Source organism: Bombyx mandarina, chromosome 04 (assembly GCF_030267445.1).
Source record: "Bombyx mandarina strain Sakado chromosome 04, ASM3026744v2".
Lineage (NCBI taxonomy): Eukaryota > Metazoa > Arthropoda > Insecta > Lepidoptera > Bombycidae > Bombyx > Bombyx mandarina.
Window position 1 is genome coordinate 4,944,626 of NC_143211.1, and position 25,570 is coordinate 4,970,195.

The 25,570-nt window shown below is 35.5% G+C and overlaps 2 protein-coding genes across 4 annotated transcripts in view; one reads left to right on the plus strand and one right to left on the minus strand.

Moving 5' to 3' along the window:
- Phb1 (prohibitin 1) overlaps nt 1-25,570 on the plus strand; it is a 67,519-nt gene that overhangs the window by 38,346 nt on the left and 3,603 nt on the right. The window lies entirely within an intron of this gene.
- Nucleotides 15,700-18,462, minus strand: LOC114245883 (uncharacterized). 2 transcript variants are annotated; one of them, XM_028178189.2, is made up of 4 exons: nt 18,329-18,462; nt 17,673-17,837; nt 16,754-16,883; nt 15,700-15,904 (listed from the first exon to the last, which is right to left on the minus strand). In XM_028178189.2, the coding sequence occupies exons 1-4, from the start codon at nt 18,413-18,415 to the stop codon at nt 15,765-15,767; spliced, it is 522 nt and encodes a 173-aa protein (XP_028033990.2). In that variant the 5' UTR covers nt 18,416-18,462; the 3' UTR covers nt 15,700-15,764. The 2 variants fall into 2 exon arrangements, with proteins under 2 accessions (XP_028033990.2, XP_089596342.1); XM_089740216.1 differs by having other exon boundaries at nt 16,741-16,883.

The window sequence follows — 25,570 nt, forward strand, 5'->3', positions numbered from 1 at the left end:
GCTAATCTCTTGGTCAATCTTAAAGTAATTGTTCGCGTAATCGGTACGTTAAGGCTTTGACTATAGGTTACTACTACATCATGTAAAACCAACAATGCATAATATACTGAAAATTTTAAAGTAATTATTATTATTGTTTTTTTTTATTGCTTAAATGGGTGGACAAGCTCACAGCTCACCTCATGTTAAGTGGTTACTGGAGTCCATAGACATCTACAACGTAAATGCACCACCCTCCTTGAGATATAAGCTCTAAGGTCTCAAGTATAGTTACAACGGCTGCCCCGCCCTTCAAACCGAAACGCATTACTGCTTCACGGCAGTAATAGGCAGGGTGGTGGTACCTACCCTTGCGGACTGACAAGAGGTCCTACCATCAGTAAAACTTAATTAAAATTAAAATAAATTAAAATATTAAAATCCATATTACAATTTAGCGCCAACACGTCGCTACCACTGTAGGTACGCATGCAAATACGAAGGCCTTAACACGGCCCGTTTCCACGCCACGGTTATTTATTGTCGGCCCACTGCCCGCAACGAGATTTATGCTCAAAAGGAATCGCCAGAACGCTCTTCGTGCTTACCTACTTTATTTTTATAATAAAAATAAACATTATAACGATCGTGTTTAAATCCTAAAACGTAGAAAACATTTTCAATTAATAACTATAATTACGAGAGGTCCCGCAGTAGTCGAAATTCGACTATAATTAATTGGAATTGTAAGTTTGTACACTATTATGATTGTATTTTATACTTCTATAATCACAAATTTCGCCAAGACTACACTATAAAAATATCAACAAAGACAAACAATATTTAATCTATTCTCAATTTGACAACAGACGTCAAGAACAAAAGTTTGACAATAAATAGTATGCATGCGTGTGTGCGTCAAATACATGGTATGTAGTGTGTGTAATGTTTTCTTTATTGATTTAATGTATTTTATGCATTATTTAAAAAAAACATTGGCATTGTGCACTTCTTTATATTCTCTATAAGTGTGGATAATTTCATACTCCTCCGTCCGCGCAATTTTCGTAAAAAGGGATACAAAGTTTTTGCTTCACGTATTAATATATAATTATAATCATCGCTAGCAACTTGCACGCGATACTATTTAGTGACGTTACGAGAACTCATTTCTTAATAAAAAGGAGAAAGAAAAAAAAAACTTTTTACTCGAAGGAAGCGAATATTCGCCTATGTTTTTGATCATTTGAAAAACCATCGTCATTTTCAAATGTAATCTGTTTTGACTATCTTCGATAAATTTAAACTTTGCGGTATAATATTCACAAAATGAAAATTCTAATATCGCTTAAATACCTATTAAGCTAGAGTACGGGGTCTTTAGTCGTATGAGATTTATGGACCGGTGCCGTATTTACCAAGCTAGACAGGTTAAGGCACTAAAATCTTTCACTAGGAAATAAAATAGTGCACGGGAGTTAGGTCTATGGCTGCACCTCGATAGAGGTTTCATATTTGAGCCGCTTGAGTTAGAAACTTTGGGTCTGTGGGGTCCTAGTGCACACCACCTTGTTAATGACCAGAGGGCTGGCTTATACCTTGCACAGAGGTTAAGCATTCCCATACGAGGTGGCAATGCTACCAGCCTTCTGGGCACGCTGCCAAGCGACGACGGTTTGGCACAGTTATATTTTTTGTAAAATAGCTATTATATTGTAAATATTTCTGTTTTTAGTTAGGTTGTTGTTATCTATATATTAATACGTGAAGCAAAAACTTTGTATCCCTTTTTACGAAAATTGCGCGGACGGAGGAGTATGAAATTTTCCACACTTATAGAGTATATAGAGAAGAAGTGCACAATGCTAATATTTTTTGAAAATAATGCATAAAAGATACATTAAATCAATAAAGAAAACATTACACACACTACATGCCATGTATTTGACGCACACACGCATACATACTATTTATTGTCAAACTTTTGTTCTTGACGTCTGTTGTCAAATTGAGAATAGATTAAATATTGTTTGTCTTTGTTAATATTTTTTATAGTGTAGTCTTGGCGAAATTTGTGATTATATAGAAGTATAAAATACAATTATAATGGTGTACAAACTTACAATTCCAATTAATTATAGTCGAATTTCGACTACTGCGGGACCTCTAGATTATTATTATGCATAATATCGTTACTAAACCTGTATCTGATGGTTAAATTCATGCATTAAACAATAAATGTGATGTAACTAAATGGCAATGTCTATTCGTTCTTGACCTATGCCCGTCTTTATGAAATGAGTACCAGAGCTTCGCATGAATAAATTGAGGCAGTGTGCGGGGGCGTCGATCGGGCGAGATTTATCGAAGAGCTACCGTATTTTACCGAGCAAGAACTTTGTACAAGTTTGAAATATAGTTTGTACATTAAATGATTGCATCTTACACGAATAGTTTAGTTTCAGAAGATTTTATAAGAATATTTGTACGAATGAAAATTAGATTAACGAAAATTGTATTTAAAAAAAATTATGGCGGCATAGCTTTGCGGCACGTCAAATTGTCAGATGTGTTGAAAATTTTCGGCAAAGGAAAATTTGAATTACGCTTTATATGAAGCTTATACGAAAAACAGGTTTAATCACGTCTGGTATAGGTTACGTTTGTCTGCATTACAAAATGAAACTTCTTCTTCCTCTTGGTCGTTTGAACCCTTAGCAGAGTTGTCGTGGTCATCAGTTCGAATGTTGATCGAAGACGTCGCCATTGTTCGCATATCGGGACTTTTAAAAAATACAATAAACTGCTTTTAACATTAAAAAAATATTCTAGGCTAGGCTATTAAAAAAATATCCTATTTTAGACAACAACTATTTAATGCTCTAGATACACAAGCAGCAAGAGAGCTGCCATCCAACCTGATTTTCTAGAATGAGACATCAAACTCAAATTTCATGTAAGGTAGCGTTCATTTTTTTTTAAATACCTATGCTGATATCCTTGAGAGGCTATTTCAGCTTCTCCTTGACGTGTAGGTGAGTTCGCGGAGCTCAAGCGGGAGTGTTGCTAATACTGGCCCTAGCAAGAGTAGTGCTTCGCAGAATCTGCCACTGGATCGGAAACGCGACCCACTGAGAAGATCCAGCGAGAAACTCAGTAGGCTGAGCGTTCATATTATCTATTATCTGTAGTAGCCATTTAATATTAGGATAGCTGTGAGGTTCTTTTATGCATACACAAAGAAAAAAAATCTTAAAACTAAATAAAATTTGCACTTCCAACAATAAATTACATAACACTCCGCCATGCCGACCCGCACTAAAGTGTGCTAGTAAAGTAATAATTAGGTAGACAATCAATTCTCTTTTCAAGCTCAATTGTAACCACAGAAATTAGCATCCGATAATTGTAAAAAAAACTAACCGTTAACGACGACACTTAACGTCGCTCATTTAACAATCGTTCAATGAAAGAACGTCATGATAATAAGTGAACACGTTACTTAGAAATTGAATCATCATCCGGGCTAATTTGCATCAACGCACGCAACACATCGCTCAGGTCGTCTTCATCATAATTGTACACTTGTTATAATGAACTTAATAGTATGCGATCCATTATAATACTTTCTCGTACAGCATTTTAAAATTTAGAATCATTGTTTAACTCACCGTTGAATATGTGCGAGTCGATAGCACATTATGTATTTTTGTGCTCAGGCAAGCCTTTTCGGCGTATGTACCTAATTCAAAATTCGACCTTACGTCTTAGGACATAATATAATCTATTTATTAACAGCATAATGCAGCTTAAACTTGGTTGCATGCACAAATTATTAATTCAATACTAATGTAACGGCCATCTGGTGTAGTGGTAAGTGACATGGTCACTACACAAGGGGGTCGCGGGTTCGAATCCCGCCAAGGGAAGATATTTGTATGATAAATATAAATGTCTTTTCCAGGGTTATAGATGTATCTTAAATATATGTATGTGTATAATAAAAATCTTACATTTATTTCCGTTATCTGGTACCTGTAACACAAGTTCTTTACGAACTTATCACGGGACTAGTTAACGTGGTGTGATTGTTAGTAAATATTTATTATTATTATTATTTATTTATTATTTATTAATGAAAAATAATCACCTTTGCTCAAATTTTAGAACCATGTATTGTATAATGTTATTTTACCCAAATAAATCAGGAGCCTCTAGGAGACATACACAAATTCAATTAGTGCTTAATAAGCTATTTCATTATCAAAATTTGACGTAATTTTCGCTTGTTTCACTGAATATGATTTATTGCTTTCAATTGATTAGATCGCTTTGCTCGTTATGGTTGGTTTAATGAGATCTAAATTGAAATACCTCTTATGTAATGTAAACTACATATATCAAAGTAGGTAAATCAAAGACAAAACCAAAGGTTGGTTGGTAGGTGATACCAAAATAAATACGTTACAACACATAAGAAATTAAAGGTTCTCAATGTTCACAACTTTTAATTAGAAATCGCTAATTTACTTTGTTTGTAACAAATTCCAAAGGACTCCGTACATTATATACAAGTATTTCAAATTAAAGCTAGTGATGTTCTGTTTGTTAATTAGCGAACAACTATACCGCTTGAATTGTGCCAGCAAAGACGCAGCCCAACAATTAAATAATTCTAGATCTTATTTTTATGTAATATAAAAAGAGTCATTTACAATTTCCCTCTCCCCCCTTTTTTTTCAGCAAAACTAATAATACTTTACCTTCTCCATAAAATAACTAAAGTACATAAAAAAACATTTAATTATTTTTATGCGGCTAAGCATTTGTATATCGCCTTACATAATTACAATATGCGTGGTGTCAACAAGGTTCACAAAAACATTTAACTTATCTCATCTATATGGAGCACAACCAGCTTTAGTGCATGTCGGGTCGCGGATAAAAGTCGGATCGGTTTTCGTTTACCGAATGCTACGCTTTGTACTCTGCATTAAAAATATAAAATCTCTGTGTGCCTCATCACAATTCACATGCACCGTGGAACTTTATACCAGTTCATAAATGAACCTAACTATAGATTGAGCTATAAAATTTACCACAATAATTTTAAAATTTAATCTATTATCGTGAATTTTAACGACTGATAGGTATCGCGAGTGCCACATAAACATGAACAATACGTCTTAAATCCTTATTACGAATATGAATTGTTATTGAAAGAAATAATTATGAGTACATATCCAAATAACAATAAAAACGTTCCGTTTTTAAATACAATATATTACATATTTCGAACATAAAAAGCGAGCCATAAAAAATACCCAAAACAAAATCACAGCTCTGAGATTGCGTTGTTCCATTGCAGATTTCATTTGCAGATTCATTCCCTTAGATTAAGTTACTGCGACCGCCACATTGTTGCATTTTCATGAGAACTTTATTAAAGTTTCCCTACATAATGCTCGTATTTCAAACCCACGCGCGCACCGTCCGTATTCCGAACGCTCGGATTTTCTGACAGCCAAATAAACAGAGATTTTTTACGACTTTGGCTAGTGTCAAATGTAACGGATGCAAATTTAAATATGATTTAATAAGAATATGATAAAAGAGTACTGACGCCTTATAAATAGAATCAACAAGCAAACGTTACGAAGCAAGGTCAAAAGCGCGATTGTCAGGCAAATCTTTATGTGCCAAAAATTACATAGATCCTTATCTGTCGAAGTAAACGATTTAAAACCTCGTTATATAATATTACTTTTTTGTGAAATATGAATATATTTTTTTCTGGTGATAAGGCTCCTATCTATGCTGTCTATCTCGTACCATTCGTGAGATCCACCTTTAAGGTTAGCCTATAGAATGATTTTATTTCAATACAAATACGTACACATTCAAACACACAGATTCAAATAATTTTTAAGTTTCCACTTTCAACTCGTATGATGGTGAAGTAAGTGAGCCTTTGTTATATCCAGACTCTGATAATACCAGATAGACCATAAACCAATCAAACGATTGCAAAAAAAAACAGAATTTCAAAAAACAATAAAAAATCAATTATGTACCATAATATATTCATGCAAAATTTCCTTTAAATCAACAAACAACAGAGATATTAAAATAAAATCTAAGACGCCAACATAAATAAGATAAGCGACGACGTAAAAGTAAGAAGCATTTACTACGTAACCGCAGTAGACCTGGGCTAACATATCATGTTAAGACATTAAGCTACTGTTGTAGGCAAAACGCGTTTCTTTATACATATAAACATGCGCCAGCTCCCAGATCAAATCTCCGACTGGAACAAATTGCGGACGGCAATGCTGCCTCGATTGAGTTATTATCTGTTCCTGTTAGCCACTCGGGCTACTTGTTTTTGTAGTGCCCATGTGTTTTTATTAATTACGAGCTATAAATAATAAATATTTTATATGTAATGCGATACCCGGTCGCAGGTTGGGAGATGCAGACGTCAGATACGCGCGGGGATCGAGCGCGCTGTTATTATTCAAAACGCGACTTTTTTATTGTTTCTCCGATATATTAATGTTGTCCGGCGCGCGTTATTTTTTTTTATTGTGGGTGTCCATCTGATATTTTAAACAAATTAGTATTGTTTCGTAGGAGAACGCTACCGAATTGATGTAGCCGTTGAGTCAGACGAGAACATTAGACAATAAGTAACGTGTTTGATAATTTGTTTATTGAAATCAATTTTTTTTTTAATTGAACAAAGTTTTAACTGATAATATTGTAATTATAAAACTTACGATATAAAATTAGGACCGCTTAAATTATGATTGACTCGCAATCAATCTTATTTAAAATAAACATTGTGTTAGAACCTGTTGAAAAATAAACAAAACGCAGTACAATAATGTCCTTTCGAAATACAAACGTGTAATCCTGCATATAGACCGTTGACCCCTCATCCATCTCAAGCGGTCAATTGCCAATAAGTTTATAAATAAACAAAATCGTCATACGTCGTAAGCAGACGGACGGACAACATCGAGTCCGCTTGTTACGATACGTGACGGCGCAATCTTCTGCCTCATTACTTGTAGACCTTTAGACCCAGTACTTTCCTGAGCTCTTACACACGACATCTTAAAACAGGAACATTATGTCGATTGACAAATGTCCCTCTTGAATTAAATAAATAGACGGATAACGGTAAACGATTTCAGTTAAATTAGGTAAACCTTTGTAACACTGTTACTCTTCTTTGCCTATCAAAAAAAAATTATTAACACAAAAATTTGTTTGTCAGATCTTGTCATAAATATCAGAATGCTAAATAAATTACATATTTGAGCTAAAAACTCCCGTTTTGAAACAAAAATGTACCAGTTAAAGGAACATGATACGCGCCGCCTGCCCGGAAGGTAGCGCATAATTAAAAGGTACGTCATTGCAAACGACACGAGAGTGTTTTAGTGAAGATTTTCGATCACGACACTGCGACATTCCATATTTTCCAGTTAATACGTCATGTGCAACCTTAAGGCGACGGGAACAAGTGACGAGATCACGCGACATGTCATTTTGCTCAGCATTCCGGACGCTCGACCGTGTAATTTGATTTCATCAAAACTTTAATTATTGAATTTGCGAAGTCTTTTATGTTCAAATAACCCCGAAAAATCATAGAGGTTCGTTTTGTGACGTCACGACACGAGGAAATACACAATCGTCACATAATGCGCCATTTACGTATTGTCATTAAGCGCCATTACCGGAGCTAATATACTTCGGAGACGACGCACGAATATTATTATACCAAGTCGACGCGCCGTCTTAAACGGTTCGAGCAAAGGCGCCGCAAATGTGAAAGTCGCGATCACAGGCGAAACACGTGTCCCTCTTTACGAAAAAATGTGGGTACTTTGCACGTGCGTAGCATTGTTCAGGCGTTTTAACTGGATTGTCTTGGAGACGGAACTATTATATCAAACAATTATATTTAGATAGAATTATCGTTTGCTTTGTATTAATTTTGCTCAGGATTTTTCGTCGAACCCGTCGTTTGCGACGAAGGGATGGCGAGTAAATTAACCCACAGACACAGCCCACTGAGTTTCTCGCCGTTTCTTGAGTCGCGTTTCCGATCGGGTGGTAGATTTTTTTTTATTGCCCGTGTAGGCAGACGAGCATACGGCCCATCTAATGGTGAGTGGTTCCCGTCGCCCATTGACTTCAGCAATACCAGGGGCAGAGCCAAGCCGATGCCTACCGTAGCAACGTCGTCAGGTCTGTGCCCCGTGAGATCACTTACTTGTGAGGATTACGCTGAAATGGATTCGCAAGGTCATCAAATTAGGTAGGATAAAAAAAAGCTTATGATAAAAGTAATTAATGTTTAGCCATATTTCTTTTTTAATTATATCAACTAGTATTTATATTTATCCCGTACACAGGTCAACAAGCTCAGGGACCATCAGGTTTTAAGGAGTAGGCGTACCCCTATGGGTACTTCATTAACGTTGTTGTGGCTATCCACAACAACGTTAATGAAGTTAATGTGGGTACTTTGAAGCTTGAAGTCTATGTCTCATTTAGAATTACGCATATTACAATTTTATGGACTTGATTTTTATTACACGATGTTACTCTGTCGTCATTGAAGCTATTCGTGAATACTTATAGAGTAGGTATTTCATCAGAAATTTTGGTATCCGCTGGTGAGATATGAACAGTGGCATAGTCGCATCGCTTAATACGAATACACCGGGCGTCTACTTTAGGCCACGACGACTTCAATTCTCTCTTAGACAATACATAGTAGATTTATGTCAGAAATGACATTTCTATTTCATTAATCACGTCACTCTAAATGATATATTTATTTTATGTTCATAACAAATTAGCCCAGCGGAAGATAATTTTAAAAGAGCGTGCACAAGGGACTCTCATAAAAAAATCTATCCATTCAACGCGTTCTTGTTTTATGTTATTCATTGTTTCTTTTTTTTGTTGTAGGTAAAAACTAAAATAGAAAATTTTGTTCAGTCTGGTACATAAATATGTTTTATGTCGATAAGTACATAGCAACAAAGCCAATAAAGCGTTCAGGCTCTAACAAACGAGACGTCCGGTATTCGTATGGATACCAAGTTCACGACTCACCTTTTTTTTTTATTGCCCTTGTAGGCAGACGAGCATACGGCACACCTGATGGTAAGTGGTTACTGTCGCCCAACCTCTGGAAACGCACTGTCGATGAGCGCAGCGGTTCCAGATAATATGGATGAACTTTGCTCCGATGGCGGGAGGTGCGATGATAAAAAGGAGATGAGGGGATCATCTCAAAAAATTCCTCAGAGCACTCTATTGTTAAGTGGTAACCGGATGAATATCACCTTAAGACATGAGATCGAAATCTCAATTCCTTTATGTAACGGCTGTCTCTTACGAACGCACGATTGCTTCGCAGCAGAAATCAGCAGAACAGTGGTACCTGCCTGTGCGGGTCTTATGGTGGTAGGGCGTAATGTGAACTTTTTGACTTCGATTTATTGACTTTGCCCTCAAGCTAACGACATTAACACAGGTTTCGTAATTAAAATAACACTAGGCATAATCTATCCTTCTAGAATAGTCTAGAACGATATAAAAGAATGCTACAAATCAAAATACTCATACGTTCCTACTGCAAAAGAGTAATTAGATTTCAAAAATAGTTCAACCAAGGACTTTGTAATTAATTAAAAAAAATAGTCAAGTGTAGGAACGCTTGGCACATGTCACGTCCCCTACACATGGAGACCGCATTAAGAAGGCGTTTTTAAAACACCACTTTAATTACACCTAACTATTACTTACTTGGGTTTAATTTAAGTCGTATTTAATTTTGCGTCTCAACCATTACTTCTTTTCACTATATTTATTGACAATGTACATTTTTCATTGCGTCTCGATATGCAATACCTCTTAAAAGTTTGGAAACTAGAAGAGTAATGTATATGAAATATTTTAAATGACGTTTGTGTGTGAGGGATGCTCGCGTGAGTGTTTTACAGAGGATAAACGACATATGGGCATGACCGCTGTCAGGTGCTATTCGGGGCACCTGTCAATATATTATGAAGGAACAGGGATGCATGACGCCAATGGGAATTCACTGGCACATTGATGTCTCAAAACCGCGTATTATTGTACAAATTTCAAAATTGAAAAATTGAGAATATTGATTTTTCTTTCAATCGTTTTCATCGTAACCCTTTTGCTACGAGTAGAGACTTTGATGAAATATTATCAGTAAAGAAATCCTCCAAAGAAATCAGTCACACAAACCAAATAGCTCAAGGGAATATTTAGTAATTATATTATTTAAAAAATTAAAACCTAGTCCTTCAGTAATCACAAGATGATGTCCAAAACTCCAAAATACATAAAGTTTACAATCATGAAATCTAAATGTAGTACGTCGTATTACTAGATATTGATTTAAATTTAGTTATAAATAAATAATAGTTTAAAAAAACCAACAAAATGCGCTTTTATAAAAAATCCAACTAAAAAACAGAAAATAAATTTTAATAATTTTGAATTAAAAATAGTGTAAGAAAAAATGATTTTATTGTAAAAAAAGCGTGGGGTGCATGGTATCAGTAGTAATAAATATTTTATGAACAGATATGAGTAGAAGGGTTATTTTAATAATATCCTGAAAAGCACCCCACGCTTTTTTACAATAAAATCCTTTTTCTTCTTACACTATTTTAAATTCAAATTTATTAAAATTTAGTTTCTATATATTTAGTTGGATTTTCTATAAAAGCGTATGTTGTTAGTTTTTTTAAACTATTATTTATTTTTCATTTTTAATTTCATTTCAATTTTTTCAAATTATTTTTCTTTTCAATTTTCTTTTAATATGAATTGTCATCGGTCCTTAATAAGTTTAAAAAATTTCGAGTTAGCCCGACGTTTTGAAGGGGGTCAAAATCATGTTCAAAGATTCCGTTACAAACATATATATACGTCTGAAGTTAATAAAAGCGTATCAAAGAAAACTTATTTACTAGTTATGAGTAGTGTGAGTAAGATATAAATGAAATCAGCCATTGTACAGATCAGAATATAGGCAGATATCAGAATATAAACACACGATTTTGCTATTTCTAATAGAAGTGTTCTTTTTCAGCAAAATAGAAAATCTTGTTATTATACGCGTAGTAGTAACAAATAATAAAGATAAAGCATTTCTATTAAAATTACATACTTACCTACTAGCTACATGTGTGTTTTGTTGTAAATCTTCAAAACGGCTAAATATAGAAAGTTAGAGAGCATCCTCATGGTATGGCAGCAGCAGAAGTTTCAAGACATGACAGCAGCATCAGCGGAGTCCATTCAATTGTAGCCAGAAACGAATTCATTTCACAAAACTCCTCTTGCGAACGTGGAGTGACGGAACATGGAATATCAAACTGATTTTTTTAAATAGAAGAGCCAGTCAGAGTAACACAATTACAAAAGTATAACTTTCGACTTAAGAAAGATATTAGAATAACAGATTAACTAAGAAATAGAAAAATCGGTTTCATTCCTCAGTAGTGAGTGGTATTGTTGTAGACACTTATCTCTGCATACCTATTCAAGTTCACGGCTCATCTGGAAAGAAACCGTATCCGTAAGCAATAATTAAGACAACTTAAACACCACCGTCCACGTGGGGACGTGAGGTGGAAGACCTTCCCTTGGAACCCGGCATTATGTTATCTTTACGGCATCGTCACCTTACCTATTTCTGCCGTGAAGCAGTAATTCGTTTCGGTTTGAAGGGTGGGGCAGCCGTTGTACTATACTGAGACCTTAAAACTCATATTTCAAGGAAGGTGCCGGCATTTACGTTGTAAATGTCTATGGGCTCCGGTAACCACTTAACATCAGGTGGGCCGTGAGCTCGCTCAACCATCTCAGCAATAAATTAAAAAAAAGCAATGGGCATAAATATTTATCGGCTCATAAGAGCATGGATACATTTTTTTCGTTAATGTATTTATCATTAGTAAGATTTAGCAGTGTCTTGTCCAGTGCACACTGCTTTATATCAACGTCGGCGACGGCTGCGACGCGTGCCCGGAAGCGTCACGGCCGCGTGAAGACCGGAAATGGACAGGATGACCGGATCCTATCTCCACTACTGCCTACCTGCCCGCCATGTTGTGACGTCACCTCGCCTCGCCTCACCCAGATACCATCAATATAATGTTGACAATAACCGTTTCGGTTCGCGTTCTTTGTTCAAAAGTTTATTAATTGACATCTAGTTGTAACAACAATTTATATATCAACAAAATCAATGAATCGATACAACTAAATATACATTTAGTAATTTTTTTTCGGTTTCTTCGGTTTTCGCGAGCCGTTGACATAATTAAAATCAAATTTAGAATTTAATCTGGTGTATTCTATTTTCTTCATATTATTTCCGATGTTTCGATTGCTTTACATTTTTCATGGTCGCTGGAGGATTGATACGAAGTTTTTTTTTAATCGACTATAAAAATATTATATATAATACGTACTTATAATAATATATAATATATTATAATCACAATAGCATATACCTATACATCAATACGTGAAGCAAAAACTTTGTGCCCCTTTTACGAAAATTGCGCGGACGGAGGAGTATGAAATTTTCCACACTTATATATAGAATATAGAAAAGGAGTGCAGAATGCTATTTTTTTTAAATTATGCATTAAAAATACATTAATATTATTTATCTTCAATATTATTTACCTATAGTCTAGTTTTAGCGAAATCTGTGATCATATTATAGAAATATAATAATGTTTGACAATAGAACTATAATAATGTTTAAACTTATAATTTTAATTAATTATAGGTCGAATTTCGACTACTGCGGGACCACTATTTTGAAATAAATAAACCTTTTCTCCTGAGCCTGCATCATAGTCTCAACTAGAACGAGACGTTCGTCCGCGGACGCCTCGTAAAGACCTTCCACCGGTTATCATTCCGAAAGTATATAATTGTTGGCAATTTCGCGTTTCCATTCAACCGTTGAATGGCACCATTAGGCGCTGCTCTCACGGCGCCCTCCTCTGCTAATAAGTGCATTTTACATTACCGAGACTCGGCTACGCTTAAAGTACCATTTAAAAACATAATTAGAATCTTCCTGAAACCTGAATTCCCTGACAACATTGAATAATGCAAATAACCTAATGGTTTTGTCTTGAAATTTAATAAAAATAGCTCCAAGTCATGTGTGGGTCGTATACTATCTAATTTTATTTAAAAAAGAGGGCTTATAAAGTATTAACCCATTTTGGACTATCACAAACTACATACTTCAGATCACCCGTGTTTCCAGAGCGCTATAACATGTCCTTCTTCAAACGAGGCTTGTAGATAGTATTAAGCGGTAGGCAGTGGCTTGGCTTTGCCCCTGGCATTGCTGAAGTCCATGGGCGACGGTAACCACTCACCATCAGGTGGGCCGTATGCTCGTCTGCCTACAAGGTCAATAAAAAGAAAAAAAATAACTCTAGGTGAATTTCGCTTTGTGCTTGAAATAGTTTATCAAAGCATTTTTCGTACATATTATTTATTTTTATTCTCTCTTAATTACATCAATGCTTTAGAAATTTTCGTCGCATTATTCTCTACATAATTAACGCAAAACTCATAAAATATTTTCATTATTTTTTACGAGTTTCTGATATGTCCTTAAACAGCGAGTACCTAACTGATCATGTCCTTCCCGCCCACAGCGGTTGCGGTTTTCAGACTTCTCTCACTCGTATGCCATATGCTACTTAAATATACCTACAGAAACTAAGGCATATAAGAAAGTACTATAATAAATGCTAAGTGTACATACATCGAGGTATTAAACTGGTCGGCCAATTAGCTATGCACGTAATGAACTTACATATCAATAAAATATTTGAAAAACAACATATGTTTATTATTAAATATACAGAATCATTAGATCATATTCAAAATGGTGGACGACGGCATGCTACATGTACGCATTGCTTCAAACAGCAAAACAACTTTATCAATCAAAATAAATTTATTAAAATCTACTCTTTTATCAAACACTGCTAACGAGCACTTTTTGTTTTTATATAATATGTTCAATAATATAATACACAAACACAAGAATAATACTTGTAAGTACTTATCACGTTACTATGTATGCAACTTCAATAATAATCAATAGACAATAATTCGAAAATCTATTTCGTTACCTATGGCGGATTGTACATGCACCTACAGATACTGGCAGCTTTCTCTACAAACATTGAGATAACTAGTCTGTGGCAGAGAGACAGAAAGCCCGCTAAAATTAAAACATTTAAAATCACACTACTAAAATTACAATTGTAAATGTTGTTTAATATACTGTTATTTCATGTTAAATACAACATGCATAATTATTGCTTTGTTTAATGAAGCATTGACGTGTACATGGTACGTCGACACCCCTCAAAAACACATTCAAACTCAACATCTTAATTTTATTCTTAAGACAATTTACATTACACGACACGCACCGCGTCAAATTTTGAAAAGCGTTTCCTATGAAACACGGTAAATGAGAACGAACTCATGTTGAAACTGACATTCGCGTAATTTTACAAAAACCAAGACTCGAATCGACAAAGAAAAATACCTATGCGCTTTCCTTCAATAAACTACAACCGTAACATGTTGCGGTGTCTTTGCCGTCAGACCACGAGTCGTAATGGCCAATTTCGTATACAATGTTATATTTAAGCGGGTTCGTTATTTCAATGAATATTATCGAAACAATGGCGGGCTCTGAGTAAGTCACGACTGTGTGTCCTGGGGCCGACCACCTGTGCTCCCGTTCAAAATTTGGGAATACTTAAAGCATTTCATATGAATATGAGGGTATTAACGCTGTACGGGAATCGTGCTGCCGTAAACGCAGCCGCCTCAATAATAATATTACGTAATTGAGAAGAACTTCTTGTTCGGTTCTCATTCAACGTAACGTGTCGTATTCGCGGCCCTGTTTTCTGAATCGTCTCAGATTTTTTGATTTTGAAACTTAGCAATATCGAATGCAAGTGGCACGAAATTTACAATGAAACTTCCTTGCCAGATACTTCATATTCTCTCAAGACTTATTAACTATGGAGCAAAAAAATTAGTGACACTGCTTATTATGCCTAAACATTATAATTTCATAATTTTGTAGAAGTATTTATTTTTTTATATTTTTATTACCGAAATTAGATACATTTTTTTATTACCGATATTGAGGAAAAGGTCTGTCTCATCCGAGTTTTGGACATAAGCTGGCCATAGGAGGTTTTAATCGGTTCAACTCCGACATGCCCACCAACCGCCCACACCGCGTAGACCCGAGTCCGGCGATTTTCTCTTGACCCAAAAAAAAGCAGCGCTTGGTACTTGGCTCATCAATACTAAAATTGTAAATACGAAAGTAGCGCTGTACAGACGGTTAGATTTTCATGTCCAAATCATAGAATCAATTTTAGAAACAGTTTAAACCCTCGCAAATATTTTGGGTACCCTATCCCATTTCACCCATCCTTTCCCATCCCATTCCATTCTACCTTTCATCCCATTGCTGAAAACGGGTCTAAAGCGAAAGGACATTGCAGACGAACCAAGTTGCGAGCTGATATACAATAACATTAATTCAATTAATTCATTGAAAAACCAGAATATCATTAATATTTTTATTTTTCATTTATCATTTCCAAAGATCGACTTACGGTTTAAAACGTTAGCTACAATAAAGTTTCTGTATCGGCATCAACAAAAGCCTCGTCGGGACACGGCGGCGGTACTTCATCGTCTATTTTTATTTGAGCCTTTTCTAGCTTAACAATTTCACTCCTCACTAATATGATGACGTAAATTTGCATTGCTGAAATGTAATTTAAGCAATGATTTTTTATACAACAGAAATGTTATCTTCATAGTAACTGACTCTTCAAATCTGATCGCGCCATATATATCTACATACCTACCGATATAGTGCACACACATGTTGACAAGTAGCATTAATGAAAAGTACAAAATATGGGATAAGCACGTGAAAAAAAGATAGCTATAATTGGAACGATTGCACTTGTTATATTATTATTGCATTTATTTAGACGCGACTAAAGACGAAACGTCCCAATTGGCCTGTTTTCGAGTCTTCATTTGACGTGCGCTTGAAACATATCTGCTTCTTTTTACATATAAAATATCATTGAATTTAAGTAATTTAAGTTGAAATAAATCTGTAATGTTCATGTATGCGTATTTTCAATGAAATCAAATAAAATCGTAAAAAACGTAGTTTAGGTAAATTTAACTACATTATTGGAGAATTCTGAGAGTGTACAGATTACTTTTCTAAAACACAACTCGTTTTATTTTAACTTATTATTATATTTTTATTCCTTGAATGGGTGGACGTGAAACCCCATACTTCATACAATTTACTATATATAAACTATAAATGTACCTACATTACATCTTAATATACCCATACAGGTTATTTATTATACCATTACCATTTATTTATTATTTATTATACAATATACCATTACATTATTATACATTAGAAGTAGAAAAGTGAATACGAACTATAGATACCTCTCTAATTTAGTAATAGTAATACAAATATAAAAAATCCACTTATCTATGTATTGCATTTGATGTTGTGTGAATAATAATCACTTAGTAACTACTACTTACTAACATGTTACCTACCAATATGGATTACCTATAGCTATGAAGGCGGCCAAAACTTTGAAAACCATCTTCCGAGAGAGCAGCATGAAAGTTGGGATCAATGCCGCGAATATAGTGACCACGCCGTAATAATTATACAAACGCAACATTGAGATGTCTTTCTGAAAACATTTCAACTCTTCGTTTAAAAATTCTATACTATTTCAAACTTTTGTCATACGAGTACCTACAAAGATATCCGGTTAACTAAGCTACCGGTACTCCGACATAATCCGGCTCACAATATTATTTTAATACTACATAGATAAATTATACTTTATCGCCAATTAAGCCACTGAGTAACCCACAGATCTTCTCAGTGAGTCGCCATTCCTACCCGGTGGTAGAATCTGCGTAGCACTGCTCTTGCTGAGGCTAGCGTTAGCAAATTGTCTCAGGTTGATCCCGTAAGCTTACCTACCCGTCCGGACGTAACTAGAATAGTCCCTTAGGCTACCAGCGAATACGTAGGGAAAACATGGAATAGCCCCTTAGGCTATTAGCGAATAAGCAAGAATTAATTCGCCAATATAGGATGCGTCTCTTGGGCAATGAATTTGTTGCTTATAAATACATAATAAAATTTTAATTTAAAAACAATAAATTTAGTGACGGTTGCACCAATTTAATGAAAAAGCACACACTTGTACTGGTGGTAGGACCTCTTGTGAGTCCGCGCGGTTTGAAGGGTGGGGCAGCCGTTGTAACTATACTGAGACCTTAGAACTTATCTCAAGGCGGGCGGCGCATTTACGTTGTAGATGTCTATGGGCTCCAGTAACCACTTAACACCAGGTGGGCTGTGAGCTCGTCCACCCATCTAAGCAATAAAAAAAAACCAATTTAAACATTATTTTTTATCCGTACTAACCTACGATAGGTATTGTTTCATGAAAAAAGATCTAATATACCTGATATCCAGCCACGAGTAGCAAGATATTTAATATCATGCTCATTCCAAAGATACTGAAGAGAACAGTAGAGGTAGTCACCTCCATAGTATTGTCGTTCAGTGCCGTTGACCTATGTAGCTCTGTCGTGATAACTAGAAACGACACAGCTACGATGGATATAATCTAGAAAAATCAATAACATTTTGAATCAATTCACGACAACTCGGAAATCTTTTCAAATGTAACATCTCCGAAATTTCCGTTTCTCCACATGTAGGCAAAACGAAAGAAAGGTAGGAAATATTATCATATATAAGAATATAATTATATTTAAAAAAAAAAATTTAATCTGTAATTATGACGTTCAGAAATTCGCCTAGTAACGCAACGCATTAACATAAGCAAATAATTTGTATTAACCAAAAAAAAGTATGTGCTTTATTACTTATTAAATCTGATACATTAGAAATACGCTATTTATATATGCGTAGTCAAACTATAATACAATTACATAATTGGATAGTGAATCCTAATTGCATTAGGATAACGGCTATTAAGTACTTCCCTGCAAATTAAAACGCATGATGGAAACTCGGCAGGATATAAAATTAACCTAGCGCCATCATGTACGAACTCAGTTATATAATAAAGGACTAATAACTAATACTACTTACAATATTTACAATCCCAAACAAAAGTATCCCTCGCCGTAAAGGAATGCAAAAACAACATTTCTTCACATCTGGGACTTTAACGTGCATTTTAGTTTCGTGCTGATTACGCGGACACACACAACATACTAATGAATATATTTGTTATATACAATGCGATTTATTTGTTACAGCAATTTAACACAAAGTTTTAATTCTTTTTTTTTTATTGCTTATATGGGTGGACGAGCTCACAGCCCACCTGATATTAAGTGGTTACTGGAGCCCATAGACATCTACAACGTAAATGCGCCACCCACCTTGTATAGTTACAACGGCTGCCCCACCCTACAAACCGAAACGCATTACTCTTCACGGCAGAAATAGGCGGGGCGGTGGTACCTACCCGTGCAGACTCACAAGAGGTCCTACCACCAGTAATTACGCAAATTATAATTTTGCGGGTTTGATTTTTATTGCACGATGTTATTGCACGATGTTATCCCGCACGCGGGTACAAATTTTTCTAATGAAATACGTAGGTACTCAACAATTGTTCACGATTGACTTCCACGGTGAAGATTTAATTCGTAACATTTACGAGAGTTTGCGACGTACTACCATATTTTTATTGAATCACAATTTGCTATAATAATACACTTAGCGAGATTTAAATAGTCCTGTGTGCGTAGTGCCAGTTTTTTAGCTTCTTGATCGCGTAAAAGTTAACTCAAAGTTGTATAGAGTTGGAACAGCGCCCCTAGCGGCAAACGTAGTGGACTTGTTGCAAGCTTTTACGCGATCGATAACTTAAAAAAACTCTCACTTAGAACACTGATAACCGGTGGCAAGCCGACCTCCATGCCCAGGGTGCGTCCCCGTCCTAGGCCCAATCTGGGCCATTCGTACTGGAGGTATAGTCCAGGGGGTCGATGTCCTAACCTCGAATACTGGATGAAACGCAACCGAGGACGCCTTCTTACTTTTCGCCTGGCCCATATATGCTGTCCGAATATGATTAATGTGGGAAGTGCTTGTACCAGATCGGAGAACAGCCAACAAACAGTGCCACACCTTTGAATGCGATTTAAACAAAAAGATTCAAACGTTCGTATCCCGTATGCACAGCTGAATAACACAAAGTATATGACTCTCGCGCTCTACACGGCTCTTACGGTTATCGCCCGCCCCATCCCATCCTGGTTCCGACCCACTGAGTTATCCCGAGGTTACGAGTTGGAGGCGCAGTCCAGGCGGGCTTGGACTAACCCGCTGACTGAGAGATGATGATGCTGACGATGATGATGATGTGATAATGACTACTACTGACTTGACGTCCTGTGGGTTTATGATTATTCTGAACGAAAACAATATGGTGATATTACAAAAATCCTACAATAATAAACATTATCATTATGACTAACTTTGAAACATGACTGCGACATACATCTTTTGAGACAGATAAGAGAAATACTTACCTATTTAATTTGGCGTCAATACCCATTCACTGATGATAAACAAAAGAAATTTGAACTTTTGTTTTTTAGACGAATCACAATGTCATAGTTCATTGTCTTGGCAGATCATATTTTGTTTATATCATTAATATTATGTTCGAACATGTTCGAGTTTCAAAAATAGATTAAATACATGGATGGGTGCTACCATTTAGTGTAATACAGGTTAGCCCTTTGACTGCTGTGTAGGTCACCAGTGCCCTACGTGGCGTATTGAAGTAATTACGTCGATTTCTGTCACTAAGCGCCTGGATTACTTAACTTTACCTTCTTTTGTTTTTAATGTATGCTTTAGTCTTCTAAGTATTTTAGAAATAGATTCATTCTCAGTATCTTCGTGGGTGTCGGTATGTACGCCGTATGTCTATAGGCTCCGGTAATCACTTCATACCAGGTGGGCCGTGAGCTCGTCCACCCATTGAAGCAATAAAACAGAAATTAAGATTCAGGTTTCCAGGTTAGTTGATAGATGCCGCCACACACTTGACCCATAACAGTAAATTCACGGTGGACTGATTGTCTGTTAAAAATGTTTCAATAATCTTTGATGATACGTGTCGGCGTCATCACCACAATCACTTGTGGTAGCTAATTTAAAATATTAAATATTTTCAATAATACAAAACTTACTTCAAGTGTCATTACGATGATTCGTACGTGTAGGTACATATTATATGATTTTCTTAGAAACATAGTGTGTAGGTATATGAATTTGAATAGATGGATAAATGCGAATATTAATTTACTTTTAATCAGTTAAGTGAATGATTGTCTCAGACGCAAACATACGGATAGAATGATTTGCTTATTGGTCCTTATTGCATAATTGGCCACCCAGCCAACGACCTCCCACAGATTTAAACTGATTAAAACGACCATTATTTATTTTATGTTTAATTTATCATTGATTCGTAATAACTACTTAACTTTCAAGACAGGATTAGGGTACGTGGCCTCTCTAGGCTGGATACCCTAATAGTTTCAAGACCCAGATCGTTTTGAAGATCGACTTTCCCAACGAACCACGACCCTCTGGCAACTCTCGCATAGCTATAATCAGACGTATGCATACTTTGTAAAGTGTTACCTAACGAAGGGATAAGATATCAATAAAGTTGATTTTTGAAAACACGAATAAAACAACATTTTCTGAAAATAAATCGTAGCTAGATCGATTTATCGCCCCCGAAATCCCCTGTATACTAAATTTTATAAAAATCGTTGGAACCGTTTCCGAGATTCAGATTATATATAGAATATATACTTAGTCTGGCCATAAATACTGTTACAATTAAAAATAAAAAAAATCTATTGCAAATAACATTTATTACTTTTACAGTATGTTAGTTTAATACATAAATATAAAACAATTTAAAGTATAAAAAGCTCATTCGAAGTGATCTCTATTGGCTGCAATACAGTCCTTTAAACGTTGAAGCCAGTTATCAATAGAAGCACGCACTCTTTCTATGGGAAAATTTTTCACGGTCAATCGTACGGATTGTTTTAGGGACTCCAAATTATCATGGCGTTTAGAGCAAGCCGTACTCTCTAAAACTGACCATAAATCATAATCCAGCGGATTAAGATCGGGACTAGACGACGGCCAGTCTTCAGCTCTGATGAAGTCCGAAGCCTTCGTTTCCAACCAAGACTGCGTAGACTGAGCTTTATGACCTGGCGCCGAGTCTGGCTGGAAGGACCATTTTTGATTATTGAACATGGTGTTGTTAATGGGCTTCACTACCTTCTCAAGAAGGGTATCTTGATACACTTGTGCCGATGTTTTGATACCTTTTTCACAAAAGTATGTCTCAGTCACTCCTTCATAGCTAATACCCCGCCAAACCATCACTGAAATCGGATAGTGCCCACGTTGCATTCTGTCGACTAATTGGGAAGCTTCCTTAGAGCTTTGAGCATAAATACGGTCATTTTGTTTGTTAAAATGTTGCTCAATTGTAAAAAAATTCTCATCCGTAAACAAAATTTTTCTATGACCTCCCTTTGCGTACCGCTTCAGTAGTTGTTTCGATTTTACCACCCTATTCTCATTTAAATTATCAGTTAAGAAATGACCAGTACGTCTCTTATAGGCTGCAAGTCCTCAGTCATCTTTTAAAATACGCGACATGGTTCTAGGTGCTATCTTCATCTCCCGAGATAAAATCTTTTGCTTTCGGACAGGATTTCTTCGAATTCTTTCCCTTACTGCTTTGACCACCTTTTTCGTACGAACACTACGTGGACGGCCAAATCTTTTTCTGTCACAAACAGAGGAGGTCTCATTGCACCTATTAATAGCCCGGTACACAAACATTTTACTAATACCAAGCGTATGTAGAGTTTTAAAAATTGCATTTGGCTCCATACCTACTTTGTGTAATGCAATCACAGCGATTCGGTTCTCTTTATCACCCCACTCCATTTTAATATCGCAAAATATTGTACAATGTATTGGCGCCAAAATGAGAAAACTCAATGAGCAATCATATAAAAATGACAGATTCCAAATTCAAATGTAATATTTTGTTGATTTTTAATTGTAACAGTATTTATGGCCTAAGTATATATAAGACTAAGTATATATACTTAGTCTGGCCATAAATTTTTCATTTTAGCACCTAGAACCATGTCGCGTATTTTAAAAGATGACTTAGGGACTTGCAGCCTATAAGAGACGTACTGGTCATTTCTTAACTGATAATTTAAAAGAGAATAGGGTGGTAAAATCGAAACAACTACTGAAGCGGTGCGCAAAGGAAGGTCATAGAAAATTTTTGTTTACGGATGAGAAATTTTTTACAATTGAGCAACATTTTAACAAACAAAATGACCGTATTTATGCTCAAAGATCTAAGGAAGCTTCCCAATTAGTCGACAGAGTGCAACGTGCGCACTATCCGACTTCAGTGATGGTTTGGTGGGGTATTAGCTATGAAAGAGTGACGGAGCCATACTTTTGTGAAAAAGGTATAAAAACATCGGCACAAGTGAATCAAGATATCATTCTTGAGAAGGTAGTGAAGCCCCTTAACAGCACTATAATCAAGAATGGTCCTTCCAGCAAGACTCGGCGCCAGGTCATAAAGCTCGGTCTACGCAGTCTTGGTTGGAAACGAACGTTTCGGACTTCATCAGAGCTGAAGACTGGCCGTCGTCTAGTCCCGATCTTAATCCGCTGGAATATGATTTATGGTCAGTTTTAGAGAGTACGGCTTGCTCTAAGCGCCATGATAATTTGGAGTCCCTAAAACAATCCGTACGATTGGCAGTGAAAATTTTTCTCATGGAAAGAGTGCGTGCCTCTATTGATAACTGACCTCAACGTTTAAAAGACTGTATTGCAGCCAATAGAGAACACTAATAAGCTTTTTATACTTTAAATTGTTTTATATTTATGTATTAAACTAACACACTGTAAAACTAATAAATGTTATTTGCAATAGTTTTTTTTCCATTGTCTCAGTATTTATAGCAAGACTAGATATATATATATAACGATTTTTATAAAATTTAGTATACAGGGGATTGCGGGGGCGATAAATCGATCTAGCTACGATTTATTTTCAGAAAATGTTTTATTTGTGTTTTCAATAATCAGCTTTATTGATATCTTCCCGACATCTATTGGCGAATAATAATACTATTTTTCATAATTTCAACTAACTGCTTTAAAGACACAATAACACTAAAGCTATTTCAGCAGATGGCGTTGTTAAGCCACTTATAAAAAAAAACGGTCATCGTCTAGTGTCGACTTAAAAAAGAAAAAACATTACATGTGATCATTCCAACATGTTCTCAAGAATAAAGTTCATCAAATGATATACGGCTGATACGGCGTGTGACAGAAAATTCGAAATGAAGTGTTTTGATTTAAATGTATTTTCTATGGTTTTGGTAGATAACGAAACAACGCAATTGTACAGTATCATTGCACCGGTCACTCACATGCGCACGAATACGCAAACCCGCAAGTGTAGGACGACATTTGCAAATGATTATGCAAAGTTTTCGCTACATTCGTAGTTTGCCAAGCTGTGTCAGTTTTTTAACAGACATCAAAGTGCGCGAACCGCGAACCTTCGCGTAGTCTCCCACACATTCGTTTGCCCAGTTGCGCCGACGATTGCGAAGGTAACGGACGTATCGCCATTTTCATATTTTCATAGTTCGTGACGTCTACTGTGTAGCGAATCTTCATGAAAAGAAATCCCATAAAAACAGCATGGCTGTTAATGATGTCTGGGAAAGAATTCAAAACTCTTTTTCTCTTCAATGTTCTATTGATGAATTAAAAAGGAGGAGAAATTCGTGAGACATTCGTAAACAAGTGTAGGAGGAAGCGCAAACGGGTTCGCAAATTGAGTATGCGAACCCATTTGCACAGCTGCTAAGTTTGCGAATGAATGTTTGACGGCCCTTCACATGCGCGCAAACATTCGTACAATGTACGAATATTTGCCCGCATGTGAGTGGCCGGCATTACTATCATTCTCAAAGATGGGTTAATACCACTGAAGTAGGAAACCTATATAGGTCTATGGTTAATACCGATATTTGTCAATATTAGCTAATACTAATATATTCATTATGTAATATTATAATACCTTAACTAATACGTGAATATCCTGATATCTTAATATACTTCGATAAAACGGGTAAACGAGTTAAACCTAATACGGTATTCGTGAAATAAGTTAATAATCATAGATAATACACATAAATTAGTTATTAATAATATAAATAGTATATTGTATCTAGGAATTTGACTTCATACTAAATATTTTACAAATAATATTATATACATTAAAATTAATATTATTATTAAATCAGAATTTGGTCAACATTGTATATTAATATAAACAACAAGTTAGTAATATTATTTATTTCTTATTGGTGCATAAAAACATCAGCTTTTTTACTTTTTCTACCGAAAGACTGGTACGTCGGTCAGAAATGAGTTCACCAGATTTTGAAAAAATCCTCTTACACGGTACTGAGGTGGCTAGTGGGTACCTACACAACAGTTATAATATTATAATCCACGAACCGTTTGTTTAGAAAGTCATTTCGATTCAAAAATCAAACTTTTATTTATATTTTGAGAATTTCTTAGAAGATAATTAAATACCACCGCAAAAATATATTTTCATCATAATTTATTACGTAAAACACTTAATTTAGTTCTGGCCGTATTACGTTTTGTGTAAAAATAATTTAATTTATGAAATTGGTAAACAATATCAACTACCTACTTCCGTTTTCCAAATCATCGTTTTAAAACTAACTAATTCGAAGGGAACAGAAAATAAAATTAAAATAATGAAAATAAAGCTCCCCGATTTTATTCTAATAAATGTAAAAATGCACTATTTTGCCTTGAGTAGAATCTTTAGTTGAATCAAGAAATGAAGGATCAAACATTAAAACGTAATGTATTTAAAAATTCCCACTAGCATCGTACGGCGTATGCCAGTATATTTTCGAGTGATAGATACAACCCGACCGATGTGAGTTAGCTAAGTATTATGAATAAAGTGAATACGGAATATTAGCAGATCAGAATGCGACGGATTACCGACACACGAATACAAGCTGTATTAAGAATATCTTAATGAATACTAATATATCGGTCTCACCCTTAATCATTCTATTTCACCATTCAAACCAGAACGCTGGACTGCTTCGCGGCCAAAATAAGCAGCGTTGTGGCACCTATTCTTGTATACTTATAACATGAATC